The 15,754-nt window shown below is 39.7% G+C and overlaps 1 protein-coding gene across 2 annotated transcripts in view; it reads right to left on the reverse strand.

Annotated features, from left to right (window-relative positions):
- Positions 1-15,754, reverse strand: part of Pus7 (pseudouridine synthase 7) — a 58,636-nt gene that overhangs the window by 18,385 nt on the left and 24,497 nt on the right. For both annotated transcript variants that reach the window (XM_010634026.3, XM_010634027.3), the window contains 2 exons: positions 10,160-10,288; positions 9,479-9,604 (listed from right to left, as the gene is read on the reverse strand). In XM_010634026.3, coding sequence (XP_010632328.1) covers positions 9,479-9,604; positions 10,160-10,288 — 255 coding nt within the window. The remainder of the gene's footprint in view (positions 1-9,478; positions 9,605-10,159; positions 10,289-15,754) is intronic.

The following is a 15,754-nucleotide window of genomic DNA, read 5'->3' on the forward strand; positions in this document are numbered from 1 at the left end:
CACACACCAAACCAGTACTCCAAACAATTCTAAACAAGATCCTAGAAAGGACAAGGAAGGTCACAAATTCCATGAGGCCCAACAAAGCAAAGCCATCAGGCAAGGCAAGAAATTAAAGGGGGGGGGGATAAATCAAAAGTCAAAAAGAACCAAAAACAGGAAAATAACATGACAAGTATAACTGAATACATATCCGTTATAACCATCAATGTTAACTGCCTCAATTCACTTATCAAAAGAAATACACTGGCAGAATGGATTAAGAAGCAAAATCCAACAATATGCTGTATACAAGAAACACACCTAATTAAAAAGAAATTCACAGACTGAAAGTAAAAAGATGAAAAATGGTTTTTCATGTGACAGGAACCCAGAAAAAAGCAGGGATAGCTATCTTATTTGCAGACAAAGGAGATTTCCAACAAAAACTAAGTGAGAGAAAAAGAAGGTCACTACATCCTTGTAAAGGGAACAATCTAAGAGGAAGAGATAATAATCATAAATATATAGGCACCAAGTACTAATGCACCCAACTATATAAAACAAATATTTATGGACATGAAAAACCAAATAAGCACTAATGCAATTGTAGTGGGGGACCTCAATACAACAGTGTCACAAACAGATCACCTAGACAGAAAATCAACAATGAAACAGAATTGAACTAAACTTTTGAACAAATTGATTTAGTAGCCGTCTACAGAGTGTTCCACCCCCCAAAACTGGAATATATACATATATATATATATATTTATTTTTTATTTTTATTTTTTTTAGTACCAGGGATTGAACTCAGGACCTTGCACTTGCAAGTCAGGTGGTGAAATCCCCAGCCCTCTGATTATGCATTTTTTTCAGCTGTACTCAGGTCATTCTCCAAAACAGCCTACTTGAGAGCTCACAGAACATATTTTAAGTAAATGCAAAGGAACTGAAGTTATCCCCTGTACATTATCAGACCATAGTGCAATTCAACTGGAAGATCAATAGCATAAGAAACCACAAGAACCCCCCACATACATGGAAACTGAATAACACTATTCTGAACAAAGAATGGGTCACAGAAGAAATTAAAGAAGAAATTAGACACTTTCTACAATTAAGTGATAATGCCAATACAACACACAGGCATCTATGGGACACAATGAAAGCAGTTCTACAAGGGAGATTCATAGCAGTTAATGCCCATATTAGGAAAACAGAGTGAACTCAAATAAACAACCTAATGGCTGAACCTTAAGCTCCTAGAAAAAGGAAGCGCAAACCAAACCCAAAGCTCATACAAGGATGGAAATTATAAAGATCAGAGCAGAAATCAATGCCATGGAGACTAAGAGAATGATACAAAAAAAAAAAAATCGAAAAGTTGGTTTTTCAATATAAATAAAATCAATAAACTCTTAGCCAACTTTATCAAAAATGGGAAAGAAAAGGCTCAATTCCATGCAATTAGGAAAGAAAAAGGTAAAGTCACAACAGATTCAGCAGAAATCCAGAGGATCATCAATACCTACTTTGAGAACCTGTGCTCTAATAAATGGAAAACACAAGAAATGGACAGATTCCTAGACACATGTGAATTACCAAAGTTGAACAAAGAAGATATAAAAATTCTAAGAACCCTAATTTCAGTGAAATTTAAAATATAATTTAAAAATTACCAACAAAGAAAAGCCCAGGTCCTGATTGCTTCACTGCTGAATTCTACAAGACATTTAGAGAACTACTGCCACTATTCTTTAAATTCTGAACGAAATTGCAAAAAAAAAAAAGAAATTCAAAGGGAAGCAATACTTCCAAACTCAACCCTGGAAGCAAATGTTGCTTTGATCCCAAAAGCAGAGAAAAGACTCAACTAAAAAAGAGAACTACAGGCCAGCCTTCCTAATGAACATAGGATACAAAGCCTACAAAAATCCTCAATAAGATACTGGCAAAGAGAATACAAAGGGTAATCAAGAAGATCATACACCCTGACCAAGTTGGATTTATCCCAGGGATGCAAGGATGGTTCAACATATGTAAATCCATAAATGTAATACACTATATTAACAGAGTCAAGTACAAATCCATATGATCATCTTAATAGATGCAGAAAAAATGTTTGATAAAATTCAACCATTCATGACAAAAACATTACAGAAAATTGGAATACATGGACTTTATCTCAATCTGATAAAGGCTATCTTTGAAAAAACCAATAGCTAACATCATACTAAATGGTCAAAAATTGAAAACTTTCACACTAAAATTAGGAACAAGATAAGGATGTCCACTATCACCACTCCTGTTCAATACAGTTCTGGAAACATTAGCCATATCAATTAGACAAGAGTAAGAAAGAAAATAAATCCAGCAAAGGAAGAAAAATACTTCCAGGCTTAATTGATTGTAAGTAGAGTAGCTGGATACAAGGTAAAAATTCAAAAATCAATAGCCTTCTTGTACACAAATAACAGACTGAGAAAGAAACTAGGGGAACAATTGCTTTCACAACAGCATCCCAAAAAAATGAAATATCTAGGAAATCAATCTAGTGAAGAAAGCAAAAGACCTCTACATTGAAAACTACAGTAATCTTGGGCTAGGGATTTATCTCAGTGGTTCCACCACCTGCCTGTCAAGTGCAAGGTCCCACATTCAATCCCTGGAACCAAAAAATAAGAGAGAAAACTTCAGTACTCTGAAAAATGACACCAAAGAAGATAATTCAATGCAATCCTGATTGAAACCCCAACAGTATGTTTATAGAACTACAGAAAACAATAAAAAAATTCACTTGGAACCAGAAGAGACCTAGAATAGCTTTTGCAACAGAGACATGACAGGGGGTATCACAATCCCCAACTTGAAACTATACTAAAAGCCACTGTGATGAAAACAGCATGGTACTGGCAAAGAAACAGACCCAAGGTTCAGTGGAATAGATTAGAAGATGCAGAAACAACTCTAGACATACCCAGCTACCTCACCTTTGACAAAGGAGCCAACCATCCTCACTGGAGGAAAGACAGCCTCTTTAATAAGGTGTTGGAAAAGCTGGATTTCAATCTGCCAAAGATAAAAACAAGATCCCTATCTTTCACAATGCATTAAACTAAAACTGAAGTGGATTAAAGACCTAAATATTAAAACAGAAACACTAAACTTGCTGGAAGTTAAGTTAGGTAGAACTCTTGAAGATACTGCAATAGGATGGGCTGGGGGAGTTAGCTCAGTGGTTCTGTTGCCTGCCTCGCAAGCACAAGGTCCCAAGTTCAATCCCCGGTCTCAAAAAGAAAGATACCGGCATAGAAAAAGACTTTACAAACAAAATCTCAGTAGCATAGGAACTAGCACAAAAAGTCAATAACTTGGTCAATAACTCTCATCTTATTAAAAAGCTTCTGCACTGCAACAGAAGAAAGACCCTACACTGTGGGAAGAAATTTTTACCAGCTGCTCCTCAGAAAAAGGACTACTATCTCGAATATACAAAGAACTTAAAAAAAATTGATCCCCCAAATTTAAAGACACAATTAAAAAATGGGTATCTGAAATGAAAAGGTATTTCTCAGACAAAGAAGTAAAAGCAGCAAATAAACGTATGAAAAAATGTCATCCGGTCATCAAGAGAGATGCAGATGAAAATAATACTGAGATTCCACCTCACCCCAGAATGGCTGCTACCAAGAAATCAACCAATAACAAATGCTGGAGGGGTTGTGAGGAGAAAGGAACCCTTCTCCATTGTTGGTAGGAGTGCAGACTGGTGCAAACACTGTGGAAATTTATATGGAGATACCTCAAACAACTAGGATTACAGGTCCCATTTGACTCAGCGATTCCTCTGCTGGTATCTTTCCAAAAGAAAAGAATCATACTACAGCGATTTATGTGCACCCATGTTTATAGTGGCACAGTCTATAATAAAGCTTGGAAACAGTCCAATTGCCCCTCAACTGGAGACTAGATAAAGAAGATGTGGTTTTTTTTAATAAAATGGAGTACTACTCAGCTATAAAGAATGAGAAACTAGACATTTATAGCTAAATGGATACACACTGAGGCCATACTCTTAAGTGAAATAGGACACACATGTGTAACTATCAAATAGTTTCTCTTGTGTGAAAAACTAAAAGTGTACAAAAGGATCAAAATGTATCACTGAGAATGTGAAATAGGAAGAAAAGGTCTAAAGGTCTAGGGGAATTGGGAGGGGTTGGGGAAAGGAAAAAAGGAAAAGGAACAAATGGAAACAAAGTCTTAGTAAATAGGGAGGAGGTAAAAGGAAGGCAGGGGGATGGGGGAAAAAATAAGAACCAAAATACATCATGTAAAGGTACAATTTCCCAATAATGAATATAACTGTGTTATATTACCTCAAGTATACTAATAAACTTAATGAAAAAAAAAACAAACAAAAATGAAATAAGTATTACCACTATCTGGTATATTTAAGTTCCTCACCTTCCAGACTTCTTACTGCTATATACTGTGAAGGCTCGGCACCCAGTGTCATAATACATATATGTGGGCCCACAATAGTCCATCCTATAACACACTACAAAGCAAGAGGCTTTGTACTTTACTTATTTTATCTTCCCTTCTCCCACCTTATCTTACTATAGTAAAACATACATAAAATTCATTATTTTATTCTTTTGGTACTGGGGACCAAACTCAGGACCTTGTGCTTGCAAGGCAGGCAGCAGAACCATGGAGCTAAATCCCCAGCCCCAAAATTCATTATTGTAGCAAGTTTTCATAAAAAATTTTTTTTCAGTACTGGGGATTGATCTCAGGACCTTGCACTTGGTAGGAAGGCACAGGGCCACTGAGCTAAATCCCCAGCCCCTATTTTATCAACTTCGAAATACTCGGCTCCATCAGATTGTCTACGTGTTGCTGTGCAAGCATCAGCACCATCATGTCCAGAATTTATCTTCCTAACTGAAACTGGTTACCTTCAGACAATAACTCCCTGCCAGCAGCCCTTCTTTCTACAACCGGCTTCTCTTGGAACCTCCTATACGGGGAACTGCACACTATCCTTGTGACTGGCTGATTTCCAGTTAGCTTCAAGGTATATCCATACCATAGCATCTATAAAAATTCTTTTTTGTTTTTGAAACAAGGTCGAGCTATGTAGTTCGGGCTGGCCTTGAACACACAGTGATCCTCCTGCCTCCATCTCCAGAGTGCTGGGACTATAGGCATGTGCCACCATGCTCAGCTAAAAACTCCTTCCTTTAAAGGCTGGATTATATTTTACTACTTATATATACTATATTTTATTTACACATCTGTTCGTGGGCATTTGGGTCCTACCTTTCGCTGTGAATAGTGGCATTATTCACATAATATCACAAACATGAGTACACACATAACTGTTTGTTCCTGCTTTCCTTTCTTTGGGGTATTTGCCTAGAAGTAGAATTCTGGGTCACATTACCGTAACATTCATTGCTTCGTTTAGTTTTCTGAGGAGGTACTACGCTGGCTTCAGTAATGGCTACAGCATTTCACATCCCCACAGGCTGTGCAAGGGCCCCAACTGCAACACGTCCTCACCAACATTTACTTGGCGACACAGCGTGTCCCTAAGGCCTAGTGGTGGCACGTGTCTTTTCATGTGTTGGCTGGCCATTGATGAATCTCTGGAGAAATGTCTACTCAAGTCCTTTGCCCATTTCCACAATTTTTTTGTTTTTTTGGCACTTGGTGAATTTGTAGTTCTTTTCATATTCTAGATACAAGTCTCTTATCAAACACATGATTCACACACACACAAAACAGAAAAACTAAAATTGCCGAGGCTGACCTTGAATTTTTAATGCTCCTGCCTCAGCCTCCCGAGTAATTGGGATTACAGGTGTGTTGCAAACATCTTAATCCACTCTCTGAGCTGCCTGCCTTCCCATTCTGCTGACAATATCCCTTGACACACAAATGTTCAAAACTTTGACAAGTCCAACTTTTAGCTGTTTTCTTCTGTTTTTATGCCTGTGTATTTGGTATCAGCCAAGAAACTACAAGCAACTCTAAAATCATAAAGTTCTCCCCTATGCTTTCTTCTAAGAGTGTTAATATTTGTAGCTTTTATGTTTAGCTCTTTGATCCATTTTGATATTTTGATAAATGGTTTAAGATAAGGGTCAGCTTCACCTTTTTGGTACCAGGGATCAAACTTGGGAACATGTGTTTGCAAGGCAGGTGGCAGCACCACTGAGCTAATCCCCAGCCCCTAGTTCAATTTTTTATATGTAGGATTCAGTTTTCCCAGCACTATATGAAAAGCTTCTTTTGTCCTTGGTGAATAATCATTTAACCAGGAACATGAGGGTTTATTCTGCCTTTTCTTAAAATATTTTTATTGAGATATACTTTACACATCATATAATTCACCCACTTAAGTGTACAATTGAATGGCTTTTGCTATGTTCACAGAGCTGTCCTAAAATTGTCATACAATTTTATGTTTGAGACAAGGTCTCACTATGTGGTTCAGGCTGTCCCTGAACTATGGAGCCCAGGCTAGCCTCAAACTCATGGCAATCCTCCTGTCTCAGACTCCTGAGTGATAGGCTTACATGCATGTACCACCATGCCTGGTGAAACTGTCACACAAGACTCACACAATTTTATAAGTGCTTTGGTTTGTTTTGAGACATCTCATATGTAGCCTAGGCTAGCCTAAAACTTGTGGTGATCCTCCTGCCTCAGCCTCCTGAATGCTGGGATTACAAGTGTTTGCTATCACAACTGGATCTAGAATTTTTGAACTTGCCATCATCCTGCCTCAGTTTCCCAAGCAGCTGGGATTACAGGCTATACTAAGAGAATATCCTATCCCATTAGCAGCCACACTACTGACACACTGCCATGGCCCTGTTTCTAAAGACTTGCTTATTTGGGACCTTTCATCCCAAAGAATCATACACAGTGTAGGCTTTTCTGACTGGCTTTCAGTTAATGCTTTTGCACACAAAGGGAATGTCATTCCTTTCTGTATATACCATAGTTTGTTTATCCATTCATTAGTTGACAGGCTTGGGTTGTTTCTACTTTTTAGATGCTGAGGGTGAGTTTCTATGTCAATGTAACATTTTCGGTACTTTCAGTGTATAGCTAGGAATGCAATTTCTAGGTCAGGTGGTAACTCCATACCTAACCTTTTAAGGAACTACTAGGCCATTTGCTAAAACGGTGGCACCATCTCACATTCCTCCTGCTACTAGTTCCAGTTTCTCCAGACCTTTGCCATCACCTGTTTTGTGACTTTAGCCACCACAGCGGCACAAGGCAGCCTCTCACTGTGGTGGACTTGCAATTCTGCAATGACCTGTAATGCTGAGCAACTTTTTGTGTGCTTTCTGGCCATTTATCTATATTCTGTGCCCAGGTTTAGAATAGGTTATCTTTTTATTGTTGAGCATAAGAGATCTTTATATATTTTGCATTCAAGTTATTTTTCTTTTTATTTTGCCATAATGGGGACTGAACCCAGGTCTGAGCTACATCCTCCAGCCCACCATCTTTTTCTTTTAAAGAAGGTCTAAGTCCCTAAATTGCTTAGTCCAGACTTGAACTTGCAATCCTCTTGCCTAAGCCTCCCAAGCGCCGAGATCACAGGCGCACACCACTATGCCCAAGTCTTCTTTAAGACTTTCATTCTTTCCCTCAGGAGGTCCTATAGTGACTGAGTGGACTTCCTTGAAAATAGGAAATAGTATGTTCTGGGAATGTATGTTTTGCATTTTGAACTGATTACTGACCTTTGGTCAAGTTATACAGCTTTTGTTCCTGGAAAAAAAAAAAATTGTAGAACCATTTTAATTAGCTATTTACATCATTAGCTTTTTTTTTTTGGTGGTGGTGGTACCTGGAATGGAATTCAGGGCCTCACAAATGCCAGTCAAGTGCTCTGCCATAAAGCTATACCCCTAGAACATTTTAAATTTTGCTTTGAGGGCCGGGGATTTAGCTCAGTGGTGCTGCCACCTGCCTTGCAAGTGCAATGGTCCAGAGTTCAATCCTCAGTACCAAAAATAAATAAATAAATAAAGTAATTAATTAATTTTGCTTTGAGACAGCATCTCAATATATTGCTCAGGCCTGCTCTGAATTTACGATTCTCCTGCCCAGCCTCCAAAATAGCTGGGATTACAGAATAAGCATCACAATGCCTAGCCTACCTCAATTATCCTTGGAGTACAAAAATTACAGGACATTACTGCTATTCTGCCAAATTACTTATTCAAGTTGATACAACCTTCCCTTAAATACTGTCCCATGAGATAATTATGTTATTATTTTATTCATGTGTTATCATCAGAACAGCTGAATGTATTTTTCTATTATTATTAGTTACTGTAAATATCGTCTCGACAACTCTTTTCCTTTGGCTAATATATGTTATGTATGTATCTATTTACAATTTAAGATACAGTATCTATGTTGCTCATCTGGCACAAAACTCCTTGGCTCAAGTGATCTTCTTGCCTCATTTCCAGAGTAGCTGGGACTATTATGTGCACAAAGCTTTAATTTTACAGTATTATTTTCCATTTATTTGAGCACTTACTATATGTTAGAAATAGCAACAGGCGCTGCATAAGCCCCAATATCACTTCCCTTTCACCAACTTGTTAAGTTGGTAGTATTTCAATTTAAGTAATAAATCTTTATTAATTTGAGTAATTTAAGGCTGAGAATTCAAGTCTGGTCTTCCTGCCTGGACTTTTATCCTTCACAGGACCACTGTCAAGAGACAGAGAAAACACATGACAGAATTTACCATTTTGTGTTTCTAGTACCACAAAAGTAAATTCAAGTTCATATAGTTAGCTGAAGAAAATGAACTGCAAGTCAATGAGACTTTATTCCCAGAACTCTAGTTGATCAACCAGTGAGCTTGGACAGACCTCCTAAGCTTTATTTCCACCTTGCTAAAATGAAGGCCTGAAACACAGGGAAGGATTGTGTCTAACAGTAGCTTCCACCTTTCTAACTCACAGGAATGACTCACAAAACACATCTCTGTTGGGCTTTATGTTCAGGTATTGATGCTTGAGACTGCCAATCTACTTTAACCTAGACGGACTTCTATATCTGAAAGTGAATCAGAGTACTGAAATTAAATTCCACTTCACTGATTGTATCCTCTACCATTTTCTTGAAAGTGTAGAGGAAGAATAGATCAAAGTTTAATAACCAGGAATCATTTGTTAGCAGACTGTAAAGTAGTCTCCATCTAGCTACTCTGGGTCTGAGTTACCCACTTCCTCAGCCCACTTATGTGTTAAAAAATAAAAACAAAACCCTACAGGGGTTACACCAAGGATGGGAGAAAACTTATACCCTTTTGAACTCTTGATTTCTACTTTGTACATGGGTTATCTTAAAATAGAAAGAAAATTAAGAAGCTATGGATCAGTGGTTCACTTGTTCTGAACAAGAAAGAATCTAGAAATACTTTATGAAATTAAATACCAACCTTCCAACTTGGTATGTAGGGACGGCTGTTGTTCCAAATCTTTGCATTCCATAGTAGTTAATAAATCCAATCTGCTTGAGAGAGTTCATAGCTTGTTGGACTTGGTCATCAGTTCCTGTTATATTTCTGCAGGCATCCAAATTATCCAGAAAAAAAAAATTACAGCCATACATATTTGGGGATGTACATCCAAGGGGCTATGGAATGGCTTCCATGCCTTTCCTGGAAAGTTTTCTCTCAACCACCTGAGGGCTCTTTATTTGTTATATGCCAATAAACCTGCCATTTCAGACATTTTAAAGTATATAATCCAGGGGCATATTCATAATGTTGTGCAACCTTCTCTACTCTCTGCTCCCTGAAGTTACACAATTTCTCAAACTTAAACTCTACACCCACTGCTCCCTGCCCCCAGTAACCTCCACTCCACTTCCTGTGAGTTTACCTATTTCAGGTGGCTCATGTAATCACAGGTGCTCTTTCTCTCGACACAGTGTTTGAAGACGGTGTTTTTCTGGTTTTTAGTGGGGCAGGAAGTGCTGGTCAGTGTACACTACAGCTGTATTTGCCCTCTCAGCTGTTTTGGACCTACTCTGCCTTCCTGCTAACCTGCACCTGATTAGTAACTCATTACGATGCTAGACACCCTCAGGTTCTATATTCCCACCTGTGATTCCTTACCTGAGAATGACAGTGAAGTGATTTCCTTGGAGCTCTCCCAATTTCAGAGGATTTTTCTGATAGCTGAAATTTCCTAGCTTAAAGTTCATCAAGCACTTATTCAGGTGAGCAAGTCTCTGTGCAGATATTCTTTTAAAAGATAAAAAGAGCAAAGAGAGGATCATGAGATACTGTCTGAGAAGATCTAGGACACCTTTCTGCAGAGAGCGTAGCTGCGCATAGCGGTGCCGCAGCTGGAAGAGGCAGGCATCGTGGAAGGTGGGGCACACTGCACACTTCCTGTCCCCCAGTGTTCCCTGGCACAGGACAGTGGTGCCTGGTTTGACTGGGATGTTGTGGCCTGCACCGTGCCCCACTTCACATCTTCAAATACCCTTGTTATTTTAGCACTAAAGGATAACAAAACTATGAACAGTATCTGTGGAATTTTCTTTCTTGGGCGAGAAAAGAAATGGTGGCAGAGAATAATCTCACATAAAAGAAAGGATATCAAGCATTAAGAAAAGGGTTAGTCAGGGACAGGGGTTTAGCTCAGTGGTTCCGGCACCTGCCTCGCAAGTGCAAAGGCCTGAGTTTGATCCTGGTACCAGGAAAAAAAAAAAAAAAGAAAGAAAGAAAGAAAGAAAAGAAAAGGGTTAGTCATAGTTTCATCTATCAGAAAAATATTATAATAGAAAACTTGGAAAATACAAAATGTACAGAAAAATTCATGGGTTCATCCCTTTAAGAGAAAATCTGAAATCTAACTCCATTTCCTCCCATTCTTTTTTATAAACACATATATATCTGGAATCCTCCCACAAATCTGTATCCAGCTGCTTTCACTTCCTATGGCATTACAAAATGTTCAAAGATGCCTTACCTTTTTCAATACAAAATCTATGTAGAAAAAGACACCACACTGAAAACCCTTCCCCTCTCCACACCTATGTTCTCCCCTCTTACAGCTAATAACAAAAGTTTGTTTATCCCTTCCACACTTTCCACATAAAGAAACGTGTCTCCTCCCTCTTAATTCTTGATAAGCCTTGTGTGTTATATATACAGAAAAATACACAATTCATAAATGTTCAACTTATGAATGTCATTAAGGTGAACTCAACCACTTAAGCAACCAGGTCTTCTTTTTTAAAAAAGCAAATTCTGGGCCAGGGATTTAGCACAGTGGTTCTGCCACCTGCCTTGTAAGTGCAAGATCCCGAGTTCGATCCCCAGTACCAAAAAAAGAGACACCTAAATTTAAAAAAGAAAAAAAAAAAACAAATTCTGCCACATTATAAATTGTTTAACACCTTTGCTTTAGTTATTTAAAGAATACCTTCTAGATGTTAGGCACGATGGCACATTTCTGTAATCCCAGCACGCTGGGAGGCTGAGGCAAGAAGATTCCAAGTTTGAATCTGCCAGGGCCACTTAAGAAACGTAGTGAGACTCTCTGTCTCAAAAAAAGTTAACAGGTGGGATGTAGCTCAGTGAGCAAGCCCTGGGTTCAATCCTTCGTGCCCCCCACCACACACGCTTAGAGATCTGCCTTATCTACACAGTACTTTGGAAATGGCTTCTCCTTGGTACAGTGGCACAAAATGGCTGTACATGGCATGGATGTACCATCCTTTATCTGATCCATCTCCTCTGTTTTTGTTTCACAGTCCTGAGGATTGAACCAGATGCTCCCCCATGCTAGGCAAGTGACACACCACAGCTCTGTCTCCAGCCTTTAAATTTTTTTTTTCTTCTGACACAGTCATGCTAAGCTGCCCAGGCCAGTCTTGAACTTGTGATTCTCCTGCCTAGACTGCAAGAGTGACTACAGGAGTGCACCACCATGCCTGGCCAATCTATCTCCCTTAATGGATATATAAACTGCCACCAATCTTATGCTATTTACAAACAATTCTCTAACAAATATCCTTATACATTTCTTTGCTCACTTTTCCAGGTGTACATTTAGGATAAACCCCTAGAAGAAGGGCATGGATTTAGTTTTAACTCTTCTCTCCATCCAGTGAGGTTACACCAATTTATGCCCAAACATTAACACCCAGGTAGGTGACCTATGCCTCACCCTAGGGCCAATATCCTTGTTAAGTTGAATATGGCTCAGGATGGCCCCAATGTGCCCAGACTGGAAGGTTGGTCCTCAGGGTGCCATGTTGGGAAGCAGAGTGAGTCTCTAGAAGGGACAGAGGCTGATTCCTGGGCTCTGAGGCAGCAACCCTGAGGGTGAGCTGTGGTGAGTGGCTGACCTCCAGCCTGCACTGGCTCAGTATCTGGCATGTGCCTGCTTTCTCCATCTTGCATGTGTTCCACCATTGCCAGTTACCACAAAGTTCTCAGAGCCACTTGATGCCACTGCCATCCACCAGTATGTGCTGAGTCTTGAGCTGAATTCACCCCTTTTATTTATAATACCCAGCTTAATATACATGATTACACTCCTTAAACTAACAAGATAGGCAGTACGAATCTTTTTTTTTTTTTTAGTTTTTTTGAGACAATCTTGCTATGCAGTTCAGGCTGGCCTTGAACTCAGGGAGATCTTCCTGTCCCAGCTTCCCAAATGTTGGGATTATGGCCATGTGCCACCATACCCAATACAAATGTTTTAGAGCTTTGTCAGTCTGTTAAAATTTGGTATCTTAAATCTGGATGGCATATACCTTGTTACTTGACATTGTTACTGTTGTTATTATTTTGTTATTATTCCTAGCAGCATGAGAGACTGAGGTAGGAGGATTATAAATCTGAGGCCAGCAACCCTGTCTCAGAAAAAGGGGGTGGGCTTGGGAGGTAGCACTGTTTTGGCCCTAGGTTCTAGCTTCTGTCAGAGAGGACTGGGGGAGAGAAGATACATACACATATTTTAAATACCACATATGTAGAATCTTGACATTTATTCACATGTCTCTTATGAGTGGGCTTAAACTCACCCATAGATGGTGACAACCCATTCATCCTGTTGCCTACTGTTCTACTGAATTAATTTTTAAAACAGTACAGGGATTGAACCCAGCATCCACAAGCCAGACTCTAGCCCCTTTTTCATTCTATTTGAGATAGGGCCTTGCTAAGTTGCCCAAGTAAGCTTTGAACTTGTGATTCTCCTCTCAGCCTCCCATGTAGCTGGGGTTATAGGCATATGCCACTGTGCCCTGCCCTAGTTTACACATTATGGAAATTACCCTGTATCACACATTTGGCAAATACTATCTACCATTTTTATGTTTACTTTAATTATATTTTACTACTGTTATTTAAAAAGATTTCCAATTTGAGGTTGAAAAAATTCAAAATTATGAGAAAAGCAATCCACAAATAATGAAATGTAGGTGAGCTACATTCCCAGCCTCCCAGAGTTCTTTTGCACATATCTCTGTGTATCTGTGCTACCACCCCAACACACAAACACACACATACAGATCTATGTGTGTACTGAACCAATGAAGTGAGCCACAGACACAGGGCACTTTAGCCTAAAGACTGCAGAATCTCCTAAGAACAAGCACAGTCTGCTGTGCAACTGCAATGATCACCTCAGGAAGCCAGATAGCATTCAGCACTGTCTCCTACACTAGCCATATTCAAACTCATTAAGTACTCCAATAACATCATACAGGTGAGGATCTTTTGTTTTCATAGTTCTGGGTTTGTTTGCTTACTTTTTTTGTTTGTTTGTTTTTTTGGTACCGGGGATCAAACTCGGGTCCTTGTGCTTGCAAGGCAGGTGGCGGCACCACTGAGCTAAATCCCCGGCCCTGTTTGCTTACTTTTTAATTTGTTTTAGTTCTGGGTTTTTTGAGTCAGAGTATAGCTATGTAGTTCAGGTTGGTCTTGCCTCAAAAACTACTACAAGGTAAGAAGCTAAACAGAAGTCATGAAATGGGCAAAGCTTGTACTCCATTTCCCTCTGTCCCCTGTCCAACTCCAGGCTAGGACCTGGCTAGAATCCCGAAGTTCAAGGAGGTAGAGCAAGTGCAGTCCATAGCTGTTGAGAGGTATCAGGCCCAGGAGCAAAATGGCACCAGACCCTTGAGTTCCAAAACATGTATGATTATGGGGGAACCAAGAATATGAATTAATCTAGAATTATATACTATAGGATCCAGAAAGCAGAAGATGGGTCTGCCAGGAAGACAGGACTCCTCTTAGGAAATGCTGCTATAGGAACTGACAGACTAATTCAGAGCAAAGGGAATCTAACTGTCACCAATGAGGTTATCCTGGAAAAACTCTGGTAACTGCTTTCTGATAGTGCCAGGGAAGCGCCTGAAAGCTGTTTTCTTTTTTTGAGATAAAACTGACATGAAATCAATCATTTAACCGCTCTATTATGTACACTTCAAGGGTTCTTAGTATATTCACAATGTTGCGCAACTGTCATCACCATCTCAGCCAAAAACATTTATATCACCTAAAAAAGAAACCTCATGCTGCTGGGTATAGTGGCACATGTCTGTAATCCCAGCACTTGGGAGGCTGAGGCAGGAGAATTACTGTGAGTTCAAGACCAGCCTACACTGCACATAGTGAATTCAGAGCCAGCAGGAACTACAAAGTGAGACCCTGTCTCAAAACAAAACCAAAAAAAGAAACCCATGCAACTCACCAGTCCCTCCTAGGGCCTCCATCCCCTCTCTGCAGCCCCTGGCAACCATTTACCTACTGTCTATAGGGTCCTCATGTTGGACATTTCATATGTGGACTCACACCGTATGCGACCTTTTATACCCGAAATGTTTTTTGAGGCTTATGAATGTCATCTTTCTTGAGCGTACAACAGACATCATTTCTAAATCCCACCTCACATCATTTCTAAACCCCAGACCCATCATTAGCTCTGGATGACAAGGGGATCCCTGAAGAAATACAGGATGGAGCTGACAACTATTTCCATAGTACTGTTCAGTGTTAATTCTGATGATCCTAGACCAAGTTCTCTGGTTGGAAATTCACAACAATTTACATGACTACAGAAACATTTGGAGCCAACCGAACTGACATACTGCAAAACCTTTATTTAAGGAAGCCAAGGAAATACTGGCCCAGGCTCAGGAAGGAGACTGACAGGAACAGGCAGGAAAAGAAACAAATCTTTCTGAATAAAACTGTTCCTCCTTGAGATCCTGTTGGCATTTCTAGGTGGCTTTCAGATTACAAGAAGCTGGAAAGAACTGCTGCTTATCCCCAGATTGATCAACTCAGCAGTCATGAAAACCTTTGCAAGGCCGAGTGGGTTTGTCCTATTCCCGTTCTCACAGGAAAGGCAGTTGGCCTGGCTCTGTGGACCCAATCAGCAAGCCGAGGGTACAGCCTGTATCCGTGAGATAAGTGTTGTGTGCTTTCAACAGGCCAGCACTTAGGTGTCCAGCACAGTTTCTCAGAGTCAACAGGAAAATGAGAAAGCAGTAAGCGTCCTCGAGAGCAGAGCAGTATCCTCACCAAGTAGGACTCCTGCTGGCCAGCCTCCAATATTCAAAGAGTTCACACTGTAAAATGGAATAAGATGCTATTTTCTGACCTCAAGCTAACAAATGATTTTCTTTCTTTCTGACAATGGGCTGGGGAGAATTCTGAGGAACTATATTAAAGATGGTA

Source organism: Fukomys damarensis, unplaced genomic scaffold (genome assembly GCF_012274545.1).
Source record: "Fukomys damarensis isolate Sample0158 unplaced genomic scaffold, DMR_v1.0_HiC HiC_scaffold_4, whole genome shotgun sequence".
Taxonomy (NCBI): Eukaryota; Metazoa; Chordata; class Mammalia; order Rodentia; family Bathyergidae; genus Fukomys; species Fukomys damarensis.